Source organism: Lactuca sativa, chromosome 4 (assembly GCF_002870075.4).
Source record: "Lactuca sativa cultivar Salinas chromosome 4, Lsat_Salinas_v11, whole genome shotgun sequence".
In the NCBI taxonomy this organism is placed as follows: Eukaryota; Viridiplantae; Streptophyta; class Magnoliopsida; order Asterales; family Asteraceae; genus Lactuca; species Lactuca sativa.
In genome coordinates, this window is record NC_056626.2 from 60,047,377 (window position 1) to 60,070,204 (window position 22,828).

General features: G+C 34.5%; 2 protein-coding genes across 2 annotated transcripts; one reads left to right on the top strand and one right to left on the bottom strand.

Annotated features, from left to right (window-relative positions):
• The first annotated feature begins 10,381 nt into the window (after nucleotides 1–10,381).
• On the top strand, nucleotides 10,382–11,946 carry LOC111878486 (fasciclin-like arabinogalactan protein 8). Its single transcript, XM_023874989.3, has one exon. It carries the CDS (start codon nucleotides 10,476–10,478, stop codon nucleotides 11,745–11,747), a length of 1,272 nt encoding a protein of 423 aa, XP_023730757.1. The 5' UTR covers nucleotides 10,382–10,475; the 3' UTR covers nucleotides 11,748–11,946.
• Nucleotides 11,947–14,570: 2,624 nt separating this feature from the next.
• Nucleotides 14,571–15,976, bottom strand: LOC111878583 (uncharacterized). Its single transcript, XM_023875104.1, has 2 exons — nucleotides 15,299–15,976; nucleotides 14,571–15,200 (listed from the first exon to the last, which is right to left on the bottom strand). The coding sequence occupies exons 1-2, from the start codon at nucleotides 15,974–15,976 to the stop codon at nucleotides 14,571–14,573; spliced, it is 1,308 nt and encodes a 435-aa protein (XP_023730872.1).
• Between the last annotated feature and the right edge of the window lie 6,852 nt (nucleotides 15,977–22,828).

Here is a 22,828-nt window from a genome sequence, read left to right on the forward strand (position 1 = left end):
GGTATGATGATTCATTGGTATTTATTTTGAAGTTTTGCAAGAGGGACTCGGCGAGTTCATAGCCTGACTCGCCGAGTAGGGACGGGATTTCGAGCACGTGTTAGCTGGTGACTCGGCGAGTCCATATTCTGGACTCGGCGAGTCTGTCCGTCTGGGAGAAACCCTAAATCCCCGGGTTGCCCACTATTTAAGCCACCTTATGGCCTCCATTCTCGCCTCCTTCACCCTCAGAAGCTGTGAGAAAACCCTAATTCGTTCTTGAGTGATTCTAAGTGATTTTGTGTGCAATTGTGAAGGCTTGAAGAAGGAGAAGAAGAAAGGAGCAAGGAGAAGGATTGTAGAGCAGAGATTCAAGGGAAAACAAGAGTTCTTTGAGGTATTCTTCGGATTTCCTTCCCTTTTATGCTTTAAAACCCCCTCTAGATCTAGTTGATGCTTTTCTCAAGCCTTATGTTGATATGGAAGCCCTTTTATGTCAAGATATCTTTAGATTTGTTCATTTAGGAGTTGTAGAGCCCATATCTATTGCCTTTATGGAGCTATTTTGCATCATAACCCTAGATCTACCCTTTTAAGTGCCTTTTTAGCCTTTATTCCCTTGTTCATGTGTTTGTACACGTAAAGTTGGAAACTTTACATGGTAAATCAGCTTATTGGACTCAGATCTATCATTTGTATGTTTTGGATTCGAGCAGAATCGAGTGTAGAATAGTTGCATGGCGGTGACTCGGCGAGTCGGAAGAACGACTCGGCGAGTCGAGTCGCGAGTCCCCGACTTCTTCCTTTTGAGCGGTGTCGAGTGGGACCAGTGAGTAGTGGAGTGGACTCAGCGAGTTTAAGGGTAGACTCAGTAATGGAGGGACTCGGCGAGTTGTTCATACAACTCGGCGAGTCCAAGGCAATCTTCTTAAGCTCAAGAACAACTCGTCGAGTTGTTCATATGACTCGGCGAGTCGGATGAAGATTGTCTGAGTTCTTGGATCAAGAGGGTACTCGTCGAGTCGATGCCATACTCGACGAGTAGCAGCGAGTAGGGTCGAGGAGTGAGAATAGGGACTCGACGAGTTGGCGGCCCAACTCGGCGAGTCAGGTTGACCGAGAGTTGACTTTGACCGAGAGTTGACCTTGACCGAAAGTTGACTTTGACCGAGGGTAAAAGAGTCATTTTACCCAGTACAGTGTTTAGTATTTGATTGAGTGTGTTTATGGACTTGTAGCCGGGGAGATACCGGAGCAGCAGCAGTTAGCTTCCAGAGCCATACACTCAGCAGCCAGTTCACGAGGTGAGTTTCCCTTCAGTAGGAACGGGTCTACGGCCACAATGCCGGCCCGTTTAATTATCAGTAGTTCCGGACTTTGGTCTGATGCAGTAGTTAGAGTGCTTGATGTCTTTGTGATACAAGCATGTTTGTGTTATGTGTTCCGGACTCTGTTCCGATGCAGTATGCAGTATATGTGATTATAATAGTTGTTATGTTTTATGTTATGCCATGATCAGTCAGTCCCGGACTTCGGTCCGATGCAGTCAGTTCCGGACTTCGGTCCGATGCAGTCAGTTTCGGATTTCGGTCCAATGCAGTTAGTTCCGGACTCTGGTCCGATGCAGGGGACAAGGTCCCAGTCAGTTCCGGACTTCGGTCCGATGCAGCTAGTTCCAGACTTCGGTCTGATGCAGTGGGCAAGGCCCAGTATGTGCTTTATTTATGTATTGTATGGTATGTGGTAGTTTGGGGGAGCTCACTAAGCTTCGTGCTTACAGTTTCAGTTTTGGTTTCAGGTACTTCCGCAAGCAGAGGGAAGAGCTCGGGATGATGGCATCGCACACACCACAGCTTCAGCTTTTATCCTGGATGATTTAGTTTTTGATTTGATATGACATAGATATGATACAGTTTTCCGCACAGTGTTTTGTTATGTTGAGATATATCACGTATGGTTTTATGATATGACACTCAGATTATGGTTTTTAGTTATATCGAAAAATGAAATTTTTGGGTCGTATTTTTGGTCGTTTCATCTAATGTAAATATGCATGAAAAAACTCATCGGTTTCCACTACCTCCTTTTACATTAAATCACAATCACTTAACATGTAAGCGCATTGTTACAAAAAGAATCGATTTGTCGGTCATTAAAACGAAGATCACTAGTTTAATTGAGATTAAAAACGAAATTGATTTCGTCCTAACAACGTGTATATGTATTTGACAAATATAACGTTTTACGGTACGTCAGTACCCAACGTGGACATGTTATTTTTTTATTTGACATGCATGCACATGCTAAAAGAAATTGTGGATTTTTGAAGCTAAAATTTTAAATTTATAAAACTTCTTATAATAATGCATAAAAATAGACACATACGCTAAAAAGCTTGCATTTCCAACTACCACTCTATTCAAAGTTCACATTTTATTAATAGATATTTTGTATCCATTTTTTTAACTCAATAAACAGAGTCTTTAACTCTTTACAATATCTATCATTTAACCGTCTTCATGCTCATAAAGTTTAACTTGTGTTTTGCAATATATATCATAAATAAACAAAATATGTCTTGAAAAGTAGATTTTTTGTTTTCAAAATAATCTCTTTGTTTTGTCATTTGTGTTTTCCAACTAGACAATATCCTTATATCCCCATAGGGACCCTTGGTCCTTTAGGCCATGTGAAGTGCTCCAAATTATGGCACCCATTTATAGCCATCATTAAGCATGGAATGACAAGTCACCATACAGTTCATCCCAAAACTTTACCACTTTGGATAAACCATCCATCATTTCCACCTTGTATGACATAACTAAAAATATATACCAAAGCAACCATTATAAATGGTAAAGCATATAATAACTTATTAATTTTTTATATTATTGATATTTTATATTATTATGAACTGCAACGGTTTTTATATATATTCTTTGAAATGTTATGTTTGGGTGAATATCATGTTAGGATTTAAGTGCTTCGACAAACAATAGAACGATTTCAAACATAGTATTAATGCAAAACGATCGAAAAACAAGAACACAATATTTAACGTGGTTCACATAATCAGAATGATCAGTTATATCCATGGCTAACACGTAATAGATATTTTATTGATTTATGTCGAATGACTTACATACATTAAGGTTACATGAATTCAATGAATATATACGGCATAATGACCTAAAAATTTTCAATAAGGTCAAGCTCAAAAAAACACTTACGAAACTGATCCAAGATTTGTTTTGATGTCGTATATGATATATGAACTAATCAACATAAAATTTCTTCGTGAGCCGTTACCCCTGACCGACTAGCCCCACAACTTAACATATCCAAGTCAAGTACATGGTAAATGCCATCCATATAGTAAAAACATGATAACCCATGTAAACGGTCGGTACTTAATATGTAGACCTCAATGTTTCTTATACACAAGGTGTGTGTGACCACTCTAATAATATGCAATGATCTGACGTTACACTAAAATGCATTGTCTTCATTCTTTATTGGTTACTTCATTTTAAGTTTAGATCCAATAATTTAATTTTACGTTCAAGGTCAACATGAATATACCAAAGTTTTTAAAAAAAATGGTAATTACATCAAAAAGACTATAATAACAGAATCCAATTCCCAGATAGGAAAATAGAAAAATAATAATTACATTAAAAACAATATACAATCACCATCAATGTTAAACTACTAAAAGGTGAATAACAAATATAATTTTGTTAAATACAAGTTTAATATTTACATTTAAAATAGATAAATTATTTCTTTTAAAACAACAAAAACATACAAACTAATAAAAACAATATACCGTAATAATTTTTTTGCAGTTACATATGTTAATTTAGAGTAACTGGTTTTAATAAATTCGTTTTATTTCATTTATTAATTGTACGATTGAATTAAAACTGTTTATAGTAAATTCATTTTAAAGTCAGATCTACTTCTTATACATATGTTATATGTAGTTTAATAAAAGAAGTCTTAGATGAAAACCAAATATGTCGTACAGATAAAAGCTTCATGAAGGTTGCAATACAAACTTTATAAGTGGCATAATTAATTTATTATCAAAAAGCATAACTATGAGATATGAGATAGTTAATATGATACATATATGTCTATAAAAAAACTCTTATACATCAACTATTAATGTATGAGTCAAACGACATGAACTAGTTTGAGAGAAAATATACAAAATTAATTTTTTTTATATTACTTTTTGAATTATATATATATATATATATATATATATATATATATATATATATATATATATATATATATATATATATATATATATATATATATATATATATATATATTACTACCAAAAAGCATAACTATGAAATAGTTAATTTTTTTTATATTACCATTTGAATCAAAAGAAAATAAATAAATAAACAAAAGTAAAAAATCTTAAATAAAAAACTTGAAATTTTAAAATAAAATACAATAAAAATTTTAAAAACTGAAATAAAAGAAAAAGTAAATAAATGGATATTTAAAGCAAAAAAAAAGTAAGAAAAACAAAAAAAATATATGAAAAAAAAGTATTAGTTTGGTAATTATTTTTCAAACCATATTAGATTGATAAATATTTTTCTCAATAACTCTATTTTGATGAAAGACTCTAATTAAATACTATAAAAGTGATATATTTTTTGAACACGTGGCTAAAAAAAAATACTGACCTCGATAATGACCTTACAAACTAAATACCTATTACACAATGACATAATTGAATTTCATTAAAATAGCCACTAGCTAGTTCGAAAAAAGGTTTTTTTGGAAATATTATTTTAGTTTCGAAATACTAAACTATTTGTTAGAAAATGTAACTAAAAAATAATAAAAAATAAAATAAAACTCAAAGAACAACATGTATTGGTTGATGGTGATTGATCGGAGCCTTAAGATAGAGTCACAGTTAAATTCCTAAATTTTATTTTCAGACTGGTTTCTTTAAATCCGATGGTTCTCGACCGGCCACCATTCATGAATTTCTAAATCGTTTGACCATCGATCAATCTGCAACTTTGGAATGTGAGGTTACATGTATGGAGGTCAATGGGACGAAACAGGATGAGGGTTGCATCCCCCCCCCCCCCCCCCCCCCCACCCTCGAAATCCACCCGTTCCCCGCCCATGAAATTTCCAACCTTCCTACCCCAACTCTACACTGCTCTTGTGAAAGACCCTCATTTTCGTATTTCTGAAAGACCCAAACTTTCATACTTGACAATTGTTACTTCAAAACTTGCTACATGCATATTCTTAAAAAAACAATATTTTACAGTGATAAAGTGATTACAAACTACTGGATACAAACCGATTATTTCAAAGTGTTATATATTACATAACTTCCCAGTATAGGAGTGCAAAATACAATAGTTCAAACTATTCATAATCTTCTATCAATACAATAGTTTCAAAATATTCAAAAATCTTCTATCAGTATATGACTATACTGGATGCTTATCTCCTGCAATTTGTTAAACATTAAGAGGGTAAGCGGTGACGCTTAGTGAGTTCAATAATAAATACAATATAACGTTATGCCATATATATACTTAAATATGGCAGAAGTAAAGAGGAACAATGAACAACAAGGGCATATGTGAATTATGTGACAAACTTTACATATCAATCATTGATTTGATTCAAAGATATACAATCAATGAGACATAACAATTTCCATACTTGATATACATCAATAAAGCTTTGGCCCAAATGGCACAGAAGACATACAACTTCGGATTAACATTTTGGTAGATTTCGGGCTTATAGCCTTGTCTAACCTTCTGCCAATATCATAGAATAGAAATCATTCTCTTACGGAGACATGTTCTACATGGCCAGAGGCTACATACCAGTACCAATGTGAATCTAAGTCCTTTCACTGATCACATGGTCAAAGATATTTCCTTGCTATTAAAAATAGCGAATAAGAATAACATGGGAAAATAACTCGGAATAATAACACTGAAAAGCACATAGCACATATAATACATAACATACAATTGTTCATATATATTAAACTCACCGTTAAATAACCGGGGGCTAAAATATTAATTTGGGCAACACTTTGGCTCTAAATATGATTTTCTTCGTTGAAAACCGGAAGTTTTCTTGATAACCGGGCTCTGCGAAGGTAGAGCTTCAAAACCGAAAAGATAAATTTTTCGGGTTTCTCGGGAACTTCGGGACGTGTTTCGGGTGCTAAAACTAATATCAGGGCTTCGGGGGATGTCAAAGTAGTAGAAATATGAAATTAGGGGTGAAAGTGGCAAAAATTCCAACAAAAACCAGGAGGTCTCGCACCCTTTATATAGGTGCGAGCCTCGGATCCGAAGCAAGAAGAAGAGGGCAGGTTGCTGCGAGGTTCGGAACACATGGCAGAAGGGGCGAGGCTCGGATGTGAGATGGGTGCGTGCCGGCTTCGAATTGGTCCAACACTTCAGACACGGGGCGAAGTCAGAAACGAGGCGCGTTGTAAGCCTATTGGACCGCATCCTCGGTCAAATCAGCAAGCAACACGCGTCGGACTCAGCGGGTGACTCACCGAGATTAGCCTTATCTATGCGATGTTTCTCGAAAATTGTGCCCAAATCTTCTAAAATCAATAACTTTCGCATATAAGCTCCGTTTTTGACGTTCTTTATATGCACGCGTAGGCGGGAATATATTCTACAACTTTCGTTTAGACTTTGTCGGCTAATTTTGACTTTATTTTTAATATTATTATTTTTAACAGACCGGGACTGGAAAATCCGTTAAAAATTCATATCTTATTCATCCGACATCCGTTTTCGTCGGACTTTTTACCGTTGTACTACTATTGATGACATCTTCAATTCTCGTTGAGGTTGTGTCAGCTAAAAATCACTCGATCTAAAATTCGAGTTTTTAGCTGTCTACTGCTAAGCTGAAACTTAGAAAAATCATAACTTCCTCATACGAAGTCAAATTTTGGCGTTCTTTTTATCGAACTTCTCGGTTTGACGAATACTACAACTTTCATTTAGATCACTAAGGCTAAAAAGTAGTTTATCAAAAACTCACTTTTTACGTCATTCGGCGCCGTGCCGGTTTTGTCACGGATCTTCGATTGGTCATAACTTCTTCGTTATAAATGTTTCTAACGAGAGTATCTACAACTTTCAATAATAAAATTTTACTTATTCCAAATTTTATGTTTTCGTTAAATTTCACTATTTGACATTTGATTGGAATCTCATAAGACTTCCAATACTTTCTGAATGATTCTAAGCATATTTTTACTTCATTTCCAGTAAAAATCATCTGTTAGAACTTAACATTCAAATCCACATAACATTTCGTAATATTATTCACTTTTATAATTTACAATACACGATAACTGAACGTGTATGTTACACCTTGCCCCTAAATTCTTGTGTTACCCTTCATTACTTCCGTTCCTACACCCCCGATTGATTTTGGGCTAAAAGTACTTATTTTTTAGGCTAAAAGATGCTATTTTTGGAATAAAAGTAATTATTTGTAGCAAAATTTTACATGTTAAAAACAAAATTGTTGTGGTATCTCAAAAACATTATATTAACAACTTAAAAACTTGATTTTAGTTTGAAATTTGGTAGCTCAAAATCATGATATTATTTATTATATTTATATATTTAATATATAGAAATATATACTTAATGAGACCCCCATAGGGGTTTTGGGATGAGATTGCCCACCCCCGCCCTAACTTTTTTTTAAACAAATACATCCATATGAGATTAGGGTCCCACAAGACTTTTTGATATCCATAATTGCATGTGAAGAGATTAAAAGAGCATTGTGATATTGTGGTATTGATAAGTCTTCAGGTCCATATGGATTTACTTTTGAATTCATTAGGAAGTTTTGATATCTAATTGAGATTGAACCTGACATAATTGTTGTGGTAATGAAATATTTTATTCTAGTAGGTTTCCAAAATGGTGTAAACCTTCTTTTATTGCTCTCATTATGAAAGTTTGTGATGCTTAGTGTGTTAAAGATTTCATATGATTAATCTAATATTCTTTCAATATAAAATTGTTGGCAAAATATTATAAATATGTTGATATTCGTTATGGTTGGGTTGGCGAGTACTGAGCAGTTAAATTTTATTTAAGGGAGGCAAGTTTTAGATTGTGTGATGATAATGTATGAGATGGTGGTTTGGTGTAAGGCAAAGAACATGAGAGTTGTGATTTTCAAATTTGACTTTGAAAAAACTTATGATTCGGCTTATTGGCATTTTCTTTGTAGGATGGGTTTTGGTGACAAAAAGAGGAGGTGGATTCAAAGGTGCTTGAAGTCTTCCAAAGGCTTAATTCTAGTGAATGGTTATGCCACCGGTGAATTTCAGATTTTTAAGCGTCTTTGCCAGAGTGACCATTTCTCGCCTTTTTTTGGTTCATATAGGCGATGTAAAGCTTAAATGTACCTATTCAAGGTGTCATTGATCAAAACATTTTCTTGTATTCCTATGAGTGATGTCTCTTCCCTTGTTGTCTCTTATTGGTAATGTAAATCTTACATGTAGCTTTTCAAGGCGTTCTTGATCAGAACCTTTTTCTATTTTTTGATGCTAGGAATAAGAAAAACACTAATTGGATAGGGTGACTTTCAAAACCATGGACTTGGTACTTCTTGATGTATTATTTAGCTCCTTGCTAGTCATTTTAAAATTTTTAGTTCAAAAGAAGAAAAATAAGGAGAAAAAGAACTAGTTCAAAATATAAAAAAAATCGTTCGACAATCATCACTAGAACTACTTTGAACGTTGTACAAAGAAGAACCATTTTGAGAAAGAAGAGGCATTTCAAAATTTTAGAAGAACTGGTATTTAAGTCATCACGTGCATTACAACAAGGAACTCTTTGCAATTAATAAAGACGAAAACTATAAAAAAAATTATGTAAAGAATCAAAATTTGACTTTAAAATATAGTAATGAATAAAAACAACAACTTATAAAATACCAATAATTTAATTTTAAAACTATGAATGATGAAACCGTTAGATCAAAATTTATTGATGAAAGTGTAAATATAAAAATAGGCTATGATCATATGCTAAATCTTGATTTCAAGAGAGATTCTTATTTTGCATATTGTATTATATGTTTGAAAAGTTGTAATATTATATGTTTTTAGCAATTTTGGGTCTACAAATAGAAATTAAAATGAACAATTATTTTTGTATGTTGCATAGACTTTCAAAATTAACATGTATGTAATATGTATTTGCGTGTTAATTTTACATGGTTAATAAGTTAGACAATAATTGTATGTTATTATTAATGCATTCATTCAAATCAACATCAGATGATAGGTGTCATCGCTTAGGGTTTGTGAATTGATATTTGCAACGTTAGCTTTAGCCTTATACCTACCCTTACCGCTTCAAAACCCTCGAGTTTGATGATTTGGTCGGTATAAGAGCCAAACAGTTTAGGCGAGTATGACCTTATTCTTGGTATATAGTTTACTGTGTCGTTTTAGTATTGGACCTGTGTCTTGTGAATGTATGCAGTAGTGCTCTTTAGGATGGCTAGCTTGTCTTTTGTCCATAAGCGGGGGATTAACGATTGTTATTTCGTCGGTTTCTTTTCATTCAAAGGATGTGGTAAAGGATTAATTGTCACACTATATGCATTAATTATACCTCTCTATGGAGAACTATGATGTAATTGAAGCATGCCAATACAATTTTCCAGAAAAAAATACAAGTTATGATTATATATATATATATATATATATATATATATATATATATATATATATATATATATATATTGCAATATGAAATGTCTTTTTAGCCAATCTTTTTCGTAAATCAATGATATAATTCTTGCAAAAGTAATATAGTTCAAGTTTATACTTTGAGATAGATAACATTTGCGTATACACCGGTTATTTTACGATTTTCGAAGTTAAAAGGGTCATTATGTAATATATTTGAAGTATTTAAGGTCATTTGGATGGTATCTTCTATAAAAACAAAAGAAAAAAAACAATAACGTTGGTTTCTGTTTTGTCGAGAAAAGTAGTAATTTCCATAATGATAACATAACACAACTTGTAATGGGTGGAGTACATGTCTTTAAAGCTGTATACATGTGGATATGACAATTGTCAAATCTGGGCATGGATAAAGGGGTATACGTTATTAAATGCCAAAAAAAAAAAACAGTACAATGGTTTAAACATAAGGACTCTTTTGTCTTTTTGACCAAATATGGGCATTTGATTTCCAGCTCACTAGTCACTCCCTACCACATCCACAGGTTTAAAAACTAACCCTAGTTGAAGTTTCAAATTAACCATGGTTAAGTTAAATCCCTATTAAACTCTCTTCTCGGTGTTGTAACTCCATAAGTTCATAACCTCCCCACTCACTCGATACACTCGATAGTATACACTCAGTTTCAGGTTCCACTGCTTTTTGCTAAAGTGCGCCACCATGGGCGCATTACGCATCATCTTCCTCGTCGTCTCTCTTCTTTCCGCCGGCTCCGTCGTCTCCGCCCACAACATCACGGCTATCTTGTCGCAGTTTCCTGAGTACAGCGAGTTCAACAGCTACCTCTCACAGACAAAGCTCAGCGACGAGATCAACAGCCGTGAAACGATCACCGTTCTGGTGTTGAACAATGGCGTCGTTTCGTCACTTGCCGCGAAACATCCACTCTCCGTCGTCAAAAGCGTCTTGAGCCTCCATATCCTTTTAGACTACTACGACAACAAGAAGCTTCACGCCATTTCCGACGGCACCACGCTCTCCACCACCTTGTACCAAACCACCGGAAATTCCCCAGGAAACGTCGGATTTGTTAATATTACAGATTTGAAAGGAGGTAAGGTTGGATTCGGCTCCGCCGTGTCCGGTTCGAAGCTCGATTCTTCGTACACCAAGTCTGTTAAACAGATTCCGTATAACATTTCGGTTTTGGAGATCAACGCGCCTATAATCGCACCGGGGATTCTAACAGCGCCTGCTCCATCGGCTGATGTTAATATTACTGGTTTGTTGGAGAAAGCAGGTTGCAAGACGTTTGTGAAGCTGATTACTGATACCGGAGTGCTGAAGGTTTTCCAGACGGCGGCGGAGAAGGGATTGACGGTGTTTGCTCCGAACGATGAAGCGTTTAAGGCCGCCGGTGTACCGGATCTGAGCAAGTTGTCGAATGCTGAGCTTGTTGCACTGTTACAATACCACGCTCTCGCTACTTACACTCCGAAAGGCTCGTTGAAAACAACCAAGGATCCGATTAGCACACTGGCGACGAACGGCGCCGGAAAGTACGATCTGACCGTTGAGACCGCCGGAGATTCCGTTACACTTGATTCTGGATTTTCCACTTCGCGTGTTGCTAGCACGGTTCTCGATTCGACGCCTCTCTGTATTTTCACCGTCGACAATGTACTTCTCCCCACTGAATTGTTTGGTAAATCTCCATCTCCAGCTCCATCTCTTTCACCGGAAACTTCTCCGGCGTCGTCTCCTGCACCTGCTGCTCTATCTCCGGAACCTGCAGCAGCACCTTCCCCATTCCTTTCTCCTCCCGCTCCTCCGACTTCATCTCCCACCGCCGGTCCTGCTCCGTCAGATGGCCCCACCGCCGACTCCCAAAATAGCAATGCTAGCAACGCCGTTGACAGCGTCAAAGCTCCGTCGGTTGTCCATGCCACATTTACGCTGTTGGTCTTGATTATGTCATACGTTATGCTTTGAATCTGATTTTCGATTGTTTGCGCTCTTTTTGTTTAATTTATCATTTAATTTTGGATTTTATGTTTAGATTATTATTAGGGTTTGTTCAGTTTAAACGTAGATGCGCATTTTAGCAGCAGGTGGTGGTATTATTACCTTGATATCTACGAGTGTGTCTTTGAGTGATACTGATTACCGAGGAATGCTTTGTTCGATACAAGCTTTCGTTTTGTTCTCTTTCTGTTATCTTTTTCTTTTGTTTCCAGGTGTTATTTATTTGAAAATAGCCAAATACATATCATAAATTAATAAATTTAAGTTTTTGTACGTATTATTTGGGAATGGAATGACTACTTGTTCAATAGATTTAAATTAGACAATTGTAAAATCAACCTAGTTGGATGTCATATTGAATTTAATCGTAATTGAACTGTTAGAAATATTTATTTTTTATATAGATTTATTAATAAAAATTAAATATATTTTATTGTTTTTTCTGATTCGAGTTAATTCAATGAATATAGTTTACTGTATTGTTATATAAGTTTCCCTTTCGTTTGATTACATTTGCAGATGAAAAAAAAATGTCATCAATCTCACCAAAAAAACAAGATATTTAAAAGAGAATCAAAATCAAGCAAATTTGTTGAGCATTTTTTAAAATTTGGCAAAAATACATACATTTCATCAAATAACCGTTGATGAATGTTGTAGTGTATAGAAGAGACAAGAGTGATTTATCTTAACCCAGATAGCATAACTTGATTATGGGAATTGGATAGGCAATTTTCACCTGTCATCAAGATTATATGGGAATAGGCAATCTTTACCTGTCATTAAGATTGAACTTTATAGTCGAGTGCTTTGTAGCGAGTTTAGTTTAGAATTGATAAATTGTTGATACTCGTCACAAATAACAAGAAACATTATTTTTTATCATGCATTTTAGATATGGTTTTAATGATTTAATTTCTATTTATAAAAATTGTTTTTTTTTTATTTTAAAGCTTTATCTTGTGATGGTATGCATGAAAGTGTGATATGTGTAGACAATTTAGATAACAGTGTTTTACAAATTGATTTGTTTAATGGTATAGACATAGCATGCTTGTGGTATTGTCGTCTTGGACACATTAAAAAAAATTACATCGCCCAACTCCAAAATGATGAAGTGTTGAAATCATTTGACTTAAGGTCAGATGATACGTGCAAATCTTGTTTACGGGGTAAGATGACAAAATTACATTTCATTGGATCTAGTGAAAGAGGTGAATGTTTGTTAAATCTCATACACACAGATGTATGTGGACCTTTCAGATCATCCATAAGGGATGATAATCGATTCTATGTGACTTTTACTGATGATCATAGCAGATATGGTTTTATCTACTTAATCAAGCATAAGTCAGAAATATTTTAAAAAATTCAAAGAGTTTAAGCAAGAAGTCGAGAATCAATTGGGCAGGAGGATAAAAAGGCTCCGATCAGATAGAGGCGGAGAGTATCTTAGTATCGAGTTCCATGACTACCTTAAGGAATGTGGAATAGTTTCACAATTGACACCTGATAGGACACCACAACTTAATGGTGTAGCTAAGAGGCGTAATTGAACCTTGTTAGACATGGTTCGTTCCATGATGAGTCAAACTTCTCTTCCAACCTCATTATGGGGGTATGCCTTAGAGACTGTCGCCCACTTTTTTAATCTTGTCCCAACTAAAAAGTTGCCAAAACACCTCACAAGATGTGGACAGGGAAGGTTCCCTCGTTGGCACATATCAAGGTTTGGGGTTGTGAAGCTTTCGTTAAACGAGAGACTCACGACAAGCTTGAACCTCGAAGTGAGAGATGTATTTTCATCGGCTACCCACATAAGTCATTTAGATATTTGTTCTATAGACCTAGTGAGAATGTGGTCTTTGTAGCACGGAGAGGAGTCTTTCGCGAGAAAGAGCTCATATACAAAGATGATAGTGGGAGTACCATTGACCTTGAAGAAATTCAAGAATCAAGCGATGAAGCAATGGCGGAGCCAGGGTCAAACTTAAGGGGTATCCCCAAATTTTTTTTTGTAATATACAATAACGAAAAAAAATAAAAACCGCAATTTCATTAAATATAAAGTTCAATTTCCATAACAAAATTACATTTTAAAGTTCACCTCTTCGATCTTTCATTTTACGAAAGCGAGTAATTACATTTTCAGTCTTAACATTCTCTAGTGCTTTTTTTTTTCTACACTACAAATCAAAGCACCGTTCATAAAATCGTCACCTATTCTATTACGTAAATCGGTCTTCAAGAACTTCATTGCAGAAAAACACCGTTCAACGGTTGCGGTTGCGACGGGCAAAACCAAAGCTAGTTTTAATAACCTATAAACCAAAGGAAAAGAGAGGTGCTTCCCGATTTCCACCAACAAACGAGAGAGGTCGGCAATTCCATTCAAGTTGAAAAATCTTTCATCATGGAGCAAAGAGTGATAATAGATATCAAGTTGTCCATTAAGTTGCGCCCTTTCTGAATCGTCAAAATTGTTTTTGTATATCTCACTTAGCTTTAACAACTTTGTTTTATCAAAACTAGAAAATGAGTCACAAGAACTCAATGCCGCCATGTTCTCCATCAACTCTGTGCCAACTTCACTAAATCTATCCCCAAATTCTTGAATTTACATATCTAAAATTGTGTTAGAAATCACAACTTCAAAATGATGTTGATTAGTTTGATTGGTCCTACGCTTGCGTGGGGTAACATAATATCCCGACATGTCCACAATTTCAATACTATGTTTTTCACAAAAAAGCACATACCTTCTTCCAAATTAGTGGAAACCCATCTTTTCTAAAAACTAGCAATGCTTTCTTTGTTCCTTTTACTAACGAAGCCGCTTCCAAAATATTTTGATCTTTTTTTTTGAAGATGCTTTGACAAGGTATCCGCGAGACATAGAATTTCCAACATCAAGTGTAAAAGAAACACGGAATCAAGTGTCTTGAAATATGACAAAATACCCTTTGCTTGATTACGGTTAGATAAAGTAGACCCCTCCTCTTTGACATATTTAAGTACCGCAACAACTTCTGCAAACAAATTCACCAAACTTACAATTGTTCTAAAATGTGAATCCCATCTAGTATCTCCAGCTCGAACAAGAGAAATCTCTTGATTCAACCCTTTTCCTGTTTTTGTTTCACCGATACCAATTTCACCTGCCACTCTTTCTTTTTGCATCTCTCGTATCATATCTTTTCTCTTATAAGAACCACAAACGACAGTAACCACCAAAGCTAGTTGTTCAAAGAATTGATCAACATCATCATGTTTCTTTGCAACCGCCACAACCACTAATTGAAGTTCGTGTGCAAAACAATGTATATAATGTGCAGAACTGTTTTCATTTAAAATCAAAGATTTCAAACCGTTGAATGCACCACTCATATTAATTGCTCCATTATAACCTTGGCCCCTCACCTATATATTTAAAAAAATTAATAAAAAACTATAAGAAATAAAAATAAAACTAATATCATATTAAAATTTAAAGGAATAAATATTTTATGATTTCTCACCTGAGTCATACTCAAGTTATTGTTGGAAAATACGGTATCAATGGAGGCTTTAAGAGTCAAAGAAGATGTATCCAACACGTGAACAATTCCAATAAATCTTTCCTTTACAATCCCTAGTCTATCAACATATCTCAAAACTATAGCCATTTGTTCTTTTTTGGAAACATCACTAGACTCATCAACTAAAATAGCAAACACATCTTTACCAATTTCATCACAAATAGACTTGATTATCTCTTTTGAAAAACAATCGACAATATCTTTTTGAATCATGGGAGAAGTCAACTTTTCATTTTTTGGAGCATTTTCTAAAGTAACTTTAAAAATCATCTCATTATCTTCTCTAATCAAAAATAATACTTCAATGAAAAGTCCTTTATTATTAGACTTTTCCGTCTCATCATGTCCACGAAATGGTAATGTATTTTTCAATAAAAATCTACAACTATGGATTGTAGCACGTAATCGAATTTCATAATTACTTTTCTCAAGTTCTGTTTGCTTATGCAAGACTTCACCGATAGATTGGTTTTTTCTCAATAGCAAATCACACTTTTCTTGGGCCTTATGGTGATAACTTTGAATATTACCCATATGTTTCCGGAATGAGCCTTTTTTACTCCAATTGTCAAAGCCTTCGGTTATAAATGCATCTCTTCCACCTTGTTCCCCTACCATATCTCCAAACAAATAGCAACAAAAACAATATGCCTTCTTATTTTTTATGCTATACTCTAACCATGGAAAATCAGTAAACCATTGCACAACAAAACGTCTTGGTTTATTACTAAATAATGTATATTCGAAACTATGCCCCTTTGGTTGACAAGGACCTTTAATCAAATATGCCCTCCTTATTTCATCCCTTTGATTAGGATTATAAGATGTAATTTTTGGCCTATCCCCCGGGTCCGAAGGAAGATCATTCAAATCAAAAGATTGTGTCGCTTTTGGTTTGGGCATTGGTTGATTAGTTTGTGGAACTTGAGTAGGTTGATTAGATTGTGTTTCTTGTGGTTTTGGTATTGGTTGATTAGTTTGTGGAACTTGATTATTTTCATTAGCCCTATTTTTTTGGAAGTTCCTTCACTATTGTTGTCTCCAACATCTAAATGTCTTTTGAAAAAACTTTTAATAGCAACCTACAATAAAAAAATATGAACTATAAAATTGATTTCAAGTTTCAACAACAGTCAATAAATAACAACCTAGTAACCTACAGTCAAATTTTCAATTATCAAGATATATCAACTATAATCCCGATTCCCAATTTCAACAACAATTGAACAAATAGCAATCTACAATAAAAATATATCAACTATAACTTGATTTCAAGTTTCAACAACAAATAAATATTAAGTATTAACCATATTCCTAATTTAACAAAGTTATTGTTAATTTCTAATTTTTCAAACATAATAACAAAAAAATTGAATTTTAATTAACCTAAATGCATAATAGGGATGAGTATTTTGATTATTCTAACTTGTTTCATTGTGATGCAATATCCGATGAGCGGAAGAGGTGCCCGGAATTTTGCAATTGAGATTTGAGAATTGAGAATGCTCGTTGCGTTCACGTCACAGTCGGCACTTGAGATATCACGATCAAATATGTGTTTATCGGCAATTGAGATATCACGATCAAATATGTGTTTAATCAACATTACGCATGCTTTTTTTTTTTTTTTAAATTGGACTATTGCCTATTGGGCTTATGGACTTACAATAAAAAAATATAAATTTTGCAAACAAGCATTCTAATTTTTAAAGCTGTGGTGTTTTGAACAAAATACCATTTAATATGGGTTCTAATTTTTTTTATTGGACTATTGGTCTTAAATCTTAATACCTCTTTGTTTCAATAAATCAATTGGTATGGGCTAGTTTGTATTAACCTGAAATATTTTAGGGTAGCCCAATTTTTTTTCCCGATATAAAACCACAATATAAAACGAATTTTTCCGAAAAAATTAACACTATTAAAAAAATTTTGAGGGGTATCCCGGGATACCCCAGGATACAATATAAATCCGCCACTGCGATGAAGTAACTTCTGAAGACGCTAGGGTTCAACCAGAGGAAGAGATTCCAGTTGAACCGGTTGACAACTCATTGCCTTTTAGGCGTTCCAGTAGGGTTAGCATGCTACCTGAGTTCTAAGATTTCCATATAACTTCAGATGGTGATACGTTTATCAGTGATAGTACACTGGTAAATTTGGATGAGCATGCTAACTACAAGGAAGCAATGGTAGGCCCCGAGGCAGCCAAACGGAAATAGGCAATAGACATCAAAATCAAGTCCATGGATGATACCCAGGTTTGGTATTTGGTTAACAATGTACCAGGTCAAAGACAGTTGGGTGTAAATGGATCTTTAAGAAGAAGACTGACATGGATGGAAAGGTACACACTTTCAAGGCTCGATTGGTTGCAAATGGCTTTACTCAAACCCCAAGGGTTGACTATGATGAGACCTTCTCAGCAATGGCTAAGATAAAATCTATTAGGGTAATGCTAACCATAGCTGCGCTTCATGACTATGAAATCTGGCAGATGGATGTCAAAATCGCTTTCCTTAATGGGAAGTTGGCTGAAGATGTTTACATGTTTCAGCCAGAGGGTTTTCTAGATGCAAATTATCCAAATAGAGTGTGTAAGCTTGAGAAATCAATCTATGGATTGGAGCAAGCTTCTTGCAGATGGAATCTTTGCTTTGACGAGAAGGTCAATGAATTTTGCTTCTCTAGAAGTGAAGACGAGTCCTGTGTATATGTCAAAGCGAGTGGGAGTATAGTAACCTTCCTAGTATTGTATGTTGATGACATACTACTTATAGGAAATGACATTCCAACTTTGCAAGAGGTTAAGTGTTGGATTGGAAAGTGTTTCGCTATGAAGGATCTAGGAGAGGCTGCCTATATTTTAGGGATAAGGATTCTGAGAGACAGGAGTAAAAGACTAACTGGACTTTGTCAAAGTACATATTTGGAAAAGGTGCTAAAGTGTTTTAGTATGGAAAATTCCAAGAAGGGAGAACTACCCTTTCAGAGTAATACCAAACTGAGTAAGACTTAGTGTCTGAGTACAGATGCAGATATAGCAGAAATGAGTAGAGTTCCATATGATCCGCCCTTGGATGTATCATGTATGCTATGACATGTACTCGCCCTGATGTGTCCTTTGCTTTGAGCAAGGCCAATCGTTATCAGGGAAATCCACGTAGAGCTCATTGGATAGCAGTTAAGAATAATCTCAAGTATCTACGAAGAACTATGGACTGGGTCCTAGTGCTTTGTGGCAGTGATACATTGAGAGAAACTAGGTATAGTGACGCTAACTTTCAAACATATAGGCATGATTTTCATTCTCAATCTGGATGTGTGTTTACCCTAAATGGAGGAGCAGTTACTTGGAAAATTTCCAAGCAAGAGACAATGGATGATTCTACCTGTGAATCAGAGTACGTAGCGAAAAGTGAAGCATCGAAGGAAGCAATTTGGTTGAAGAACTTTATCAGAGATCTTGGAGTTTTTCCAACCATTAATGAGTCGATGAAAGTTTTCTATGATAATGAACGAGCGGTTACCTTGAAAAAGGAACCAAGAGATCATGGAAGATCAAGACATATCGACAGAAAGTACCATTTCACTAGAGATAGAGTAGAAGAAGGTCACCTCATTGTGAAGAGAATATCATCTGAAGAGAATCCTGTAGATCCACTCACAAAGGGTCTGATTAGGGCTAAACACATTCAACATGCCAGGAGCATTGGTTTGAGAAATGATATTAGTTTTAGTAGTTAGATAGTTATTTTAAACTTGTAACAAAGTAAATGTAATTGACTTCTAGTGATTAAATAAAAGAGAATTATTTAAGAGTGTGTTTACTACCTTTTGTTAATTGTTTATTATTGTGTTTCATTTTTGCATGTTTTACTTCCCGAATAATTCGATTATTCAAAAGTCCACAGTTGCTCATACTTAGGAAGTAAGTAGTGAATCAAGACTTTCATGAATTGAATTGTAGATTGTCTAAAGATTTTTAGACATAACAATGGTGTTGCTACAATATTCATGAGTACTTAGAAACGAAGATTTAAGTATTGGATTAACCCACGCTTAGAAAATTACTTCATGCAATTTATCAAGAGTAATTATGAGACGATAACATCTTATAATCTTTAAACGGAGATATATGAGTTGTCTTTTGCAAATCAGTTGTGCATTGATAATATGTAAACACTTCAGTAACTTGATGTTATAAAACATATCGTTGTGCATGATTTGGTGAGTAGATGGTACAAGCATATAAGTCAAAGTTTATCTATTCCTTTTGCTCAGACGGGAAAAGTGATAACTTTAGGCCCCTCGATAATTTGATGTTGACTTACAGTGTCAGGCCCGACCAGGACTAAATTGATGTGTCTGATTAGAAGTTCTATGTCATTATATATCAAAAATCGGGAAACAAAGTATTAGACAATGAGACTGATTATGTTCCATGTCTCATGTCCGAATAATATCTTGTAGGACAGATGATTATATGATCACTTATATTAGGACACGTAACTGACTGGGCCAGAGTTCGACAACGACTTTTAGAAGCTACGATTTGCTTATCAGTTTAGAATTTATACTGGTAATCATAACTACGGACTTATCCAAGTGGAAGACTGTTTGATTAGGTGTCTAATCCCATAACTATAATTGGTATAAACTTGAATTGATAGTAGCACAAGCCTTTTGGGTTCCCCTCAAACATAACAATTGGACAGGATGATTTTGGAGAGAGAGTTTGATTTATTATTTGATTAATAAATTGGAATAAATAATTTGTTAATATATTATGAGAACAATATATTAATTAGAAATAGTAATATTTGATTAATAATTAATCAGAAATTAATTGGAATTAATTTTGGGATTAACTAAAAATATAGGGACTAAAGTGTAATTGTTCAATAGTTAAAGAAGAGGCCTTCTAAAACCTCCCTATGCATTGGAAGGTTTTTGGGAGTGTTGTAGGAGTTATAGAATTATCATTGGTGGATAATTAGGAAGTTGGATAAATATCAAAACAAGATAATATTATTATATTCGTTTTAGGGTTATCCAGGATTTCCATGTTGCATATATAAAGGGCTTTACCCTTAGTATTTTCGGCTAACCTTTTAGAAGAACCCTAAGCCGAAAATTTGTCCTTCCTACTCTCTCCTAAGTGATTCTTCTTGCTGGCTTGGGTGTGAACCATTAGAGGCACGACAATTGTGGTGCTTGCTTCCAAGAGCTCAACAACAAAGGTATATTATCTTAAACTCTTTTGTTGGAAAAATTGATTATACCTAGGTTTAGAGAGTTCTTGTTGTTCAATAGAATGTTACATCAATAGTGTTATGAATTAGATTTTTAGGTTGCATGTACCCTTAATTGTTAAGGATTTATGCGCGTTAATACATGTAAAACACATCAGTGGTATCAGAGCTTATGGTTGTCTAACAATTGATTGTACATTACTTGAACTTGAATAAGGAGGTAAACAAAATCGTCATTCTATTTCGTCACCACGACATGTTGATCTATAAATTCATGTTCTTTTCGTTCGACCACGACGTGGTAATAGCTTACCATGATGCGGTGGACGATCAGATCAATTAAATTAGATTTTTGCTTAACCTCATGAATTGATTAGGATAATTACCTTAAATAATGTTCTAATTATGTAAAACTGAATAATTATCTAAGTAATTAGATATCCTTATCTTGAATCCATGAATTATCTATAATCATTTGGTTTAATTTTAAATTTAAATTAATTTTTCGAAATTTAATATTAAACCTAGTATTTTAAAAAGTTTTAAAATACACCTTATATTATATGTAAAATTAAAAGTTTAATAATTACTATATGTATAAGACCAAGTCAGTCGAACCACTAGTGCGCCTCATTTATGAAGCTAGTCTATAAGGTGGGTATAAGGAAACTGCATATAAAATGGTAGTTGAATGAGTGTCCATTCTCACCCACCGCTTCCTTGATTAGTGGAGGGTTGTTAGCCGAACGAGTTTAGTACGACAATTAATTTCATTAATAAGTACAATGAAATAGAAATTAACTAAACCTTTTATTAAAACCTAATCTTAGTTACTTTAGGAAAAATGTGAATTTGTATGCTAACCCCTGATATTGCACATTACACTTTATAAGTCGTTAGTGGAGCGTGTGTGGTTAATCGACACACTAATGGGGGACTAATAAAGAGTGGTAGTGGGCGTCTCGAAAATTATCATTGATCAATGGAGCGCGTGTGGGTAACTGACACATTAAAATGAGATGATAAATGACATCGAGAGTGCCAAGCTAATTTACATGGTTATTCACATATTGTTTGTGATCCTTGGTATCCCAGTCACAAATGAAAGAGCATAATCCGATATTAAACATGCCATTAAATAGTTTCAATGAATCTCAAAAGATCTAGGAATTTCACTTAAATAATTTTTTTCTTTCAAAATTACGTTTCTTATGGTGGAATTGGTCAATTGTCAATTACCTACCTTTACATTATTTACAATTAGATTAGAACACCGCTTTTATAAGTTGTGAGTTATATAGTTAGATCCTAGCCTTAATATTTCATTTTTTGGGTTGTTATATTAAGATGATTCTTATCTAACTAAAACTATCTTTCTTTAATAGATGTCTACTCAAGTTGATGCTTTTGGTTCCTCCCCCTCCTCCACTTATAATTTCTCGTTGCTTAATATTTGCTCAAGGGTGACATTGGATGACACCAACTATAATCACTGGATGCGAAACATCTATATGGCCCTTCATTTTGAATACAAAGAGTATGTTCTTGAGAAATAACTTATTGAGATAGACAAAGAGAAGTCCACTCCTGAAGAACTAGTTGAATTCAAGAAACACTACAATGATGCAACAAAAGATGCCTGAATCATGGTAGCCACCTTGACCCCTGAGTTCCAAAGATTCTATGAGGATTAATGGACGTACGAGATGAACAAGGACCTGATGGAAAAGTACCATCAGCGAGATCGTCAAGAAAAGTACGAAGTGGTAAAGTTTGTCATAACAAGCAATATGAAAGAAGGAGAGTCTGTTAGCAGTCACATGCAAAGGATGCAACGATACGTGGATTGTCTCGTTACACTCAATGGGAATTTTGATGAGGAGTTGGCTATTGACATAGTGGTGGTTGTCGATGCCAACAAAATTAATAACCCTATATCTTTTTATACTAAAATAGTGTATAGTGGTAAAGGGGTCGAATCCAAGGAGACTGGTTCAATTTGCTACTCAATGAAAATCTATTTGTAAAAATACTTGTAAAATAACAATAAAAATAAAAATGGGGGTTTTGGTCTTTTGAAATTACTTTAAATAAAACTAGAATTAAACTAAGAATTTAGTGGACAATTCAAAAAAAGTAAGAATTTGATATAAAACCAATGGGAAAAAGATGGTTGACTTAAGGTTTCATCACTTTGACTTTTTGATGAACATAT

Bases quoted from the DNA above. Each gene is read 5' to 3' on its own strand.
- LOC111878486 (XM_023874989.3), top strand. From the start codon at position 10,476: ATGGGCGCATTACGCATCATCTTCCTCGTCGTCTCTCTTCTTTCCGCC.
- LOC111878583 (XM_023875104.1), bottom strand. From the start codon at position 15,976: ATGGTAGGGGAACAAGGTGGAAGAGATGCATTTATAACCGAAGGCTTT. The intron at 15,201-15,298 runs GTGAGAAATCAT...TTAAATATATAG, and splicing joins ATAACTTGAGTATGACTCAG to GTGAGGGGCCAAGGTTATAA.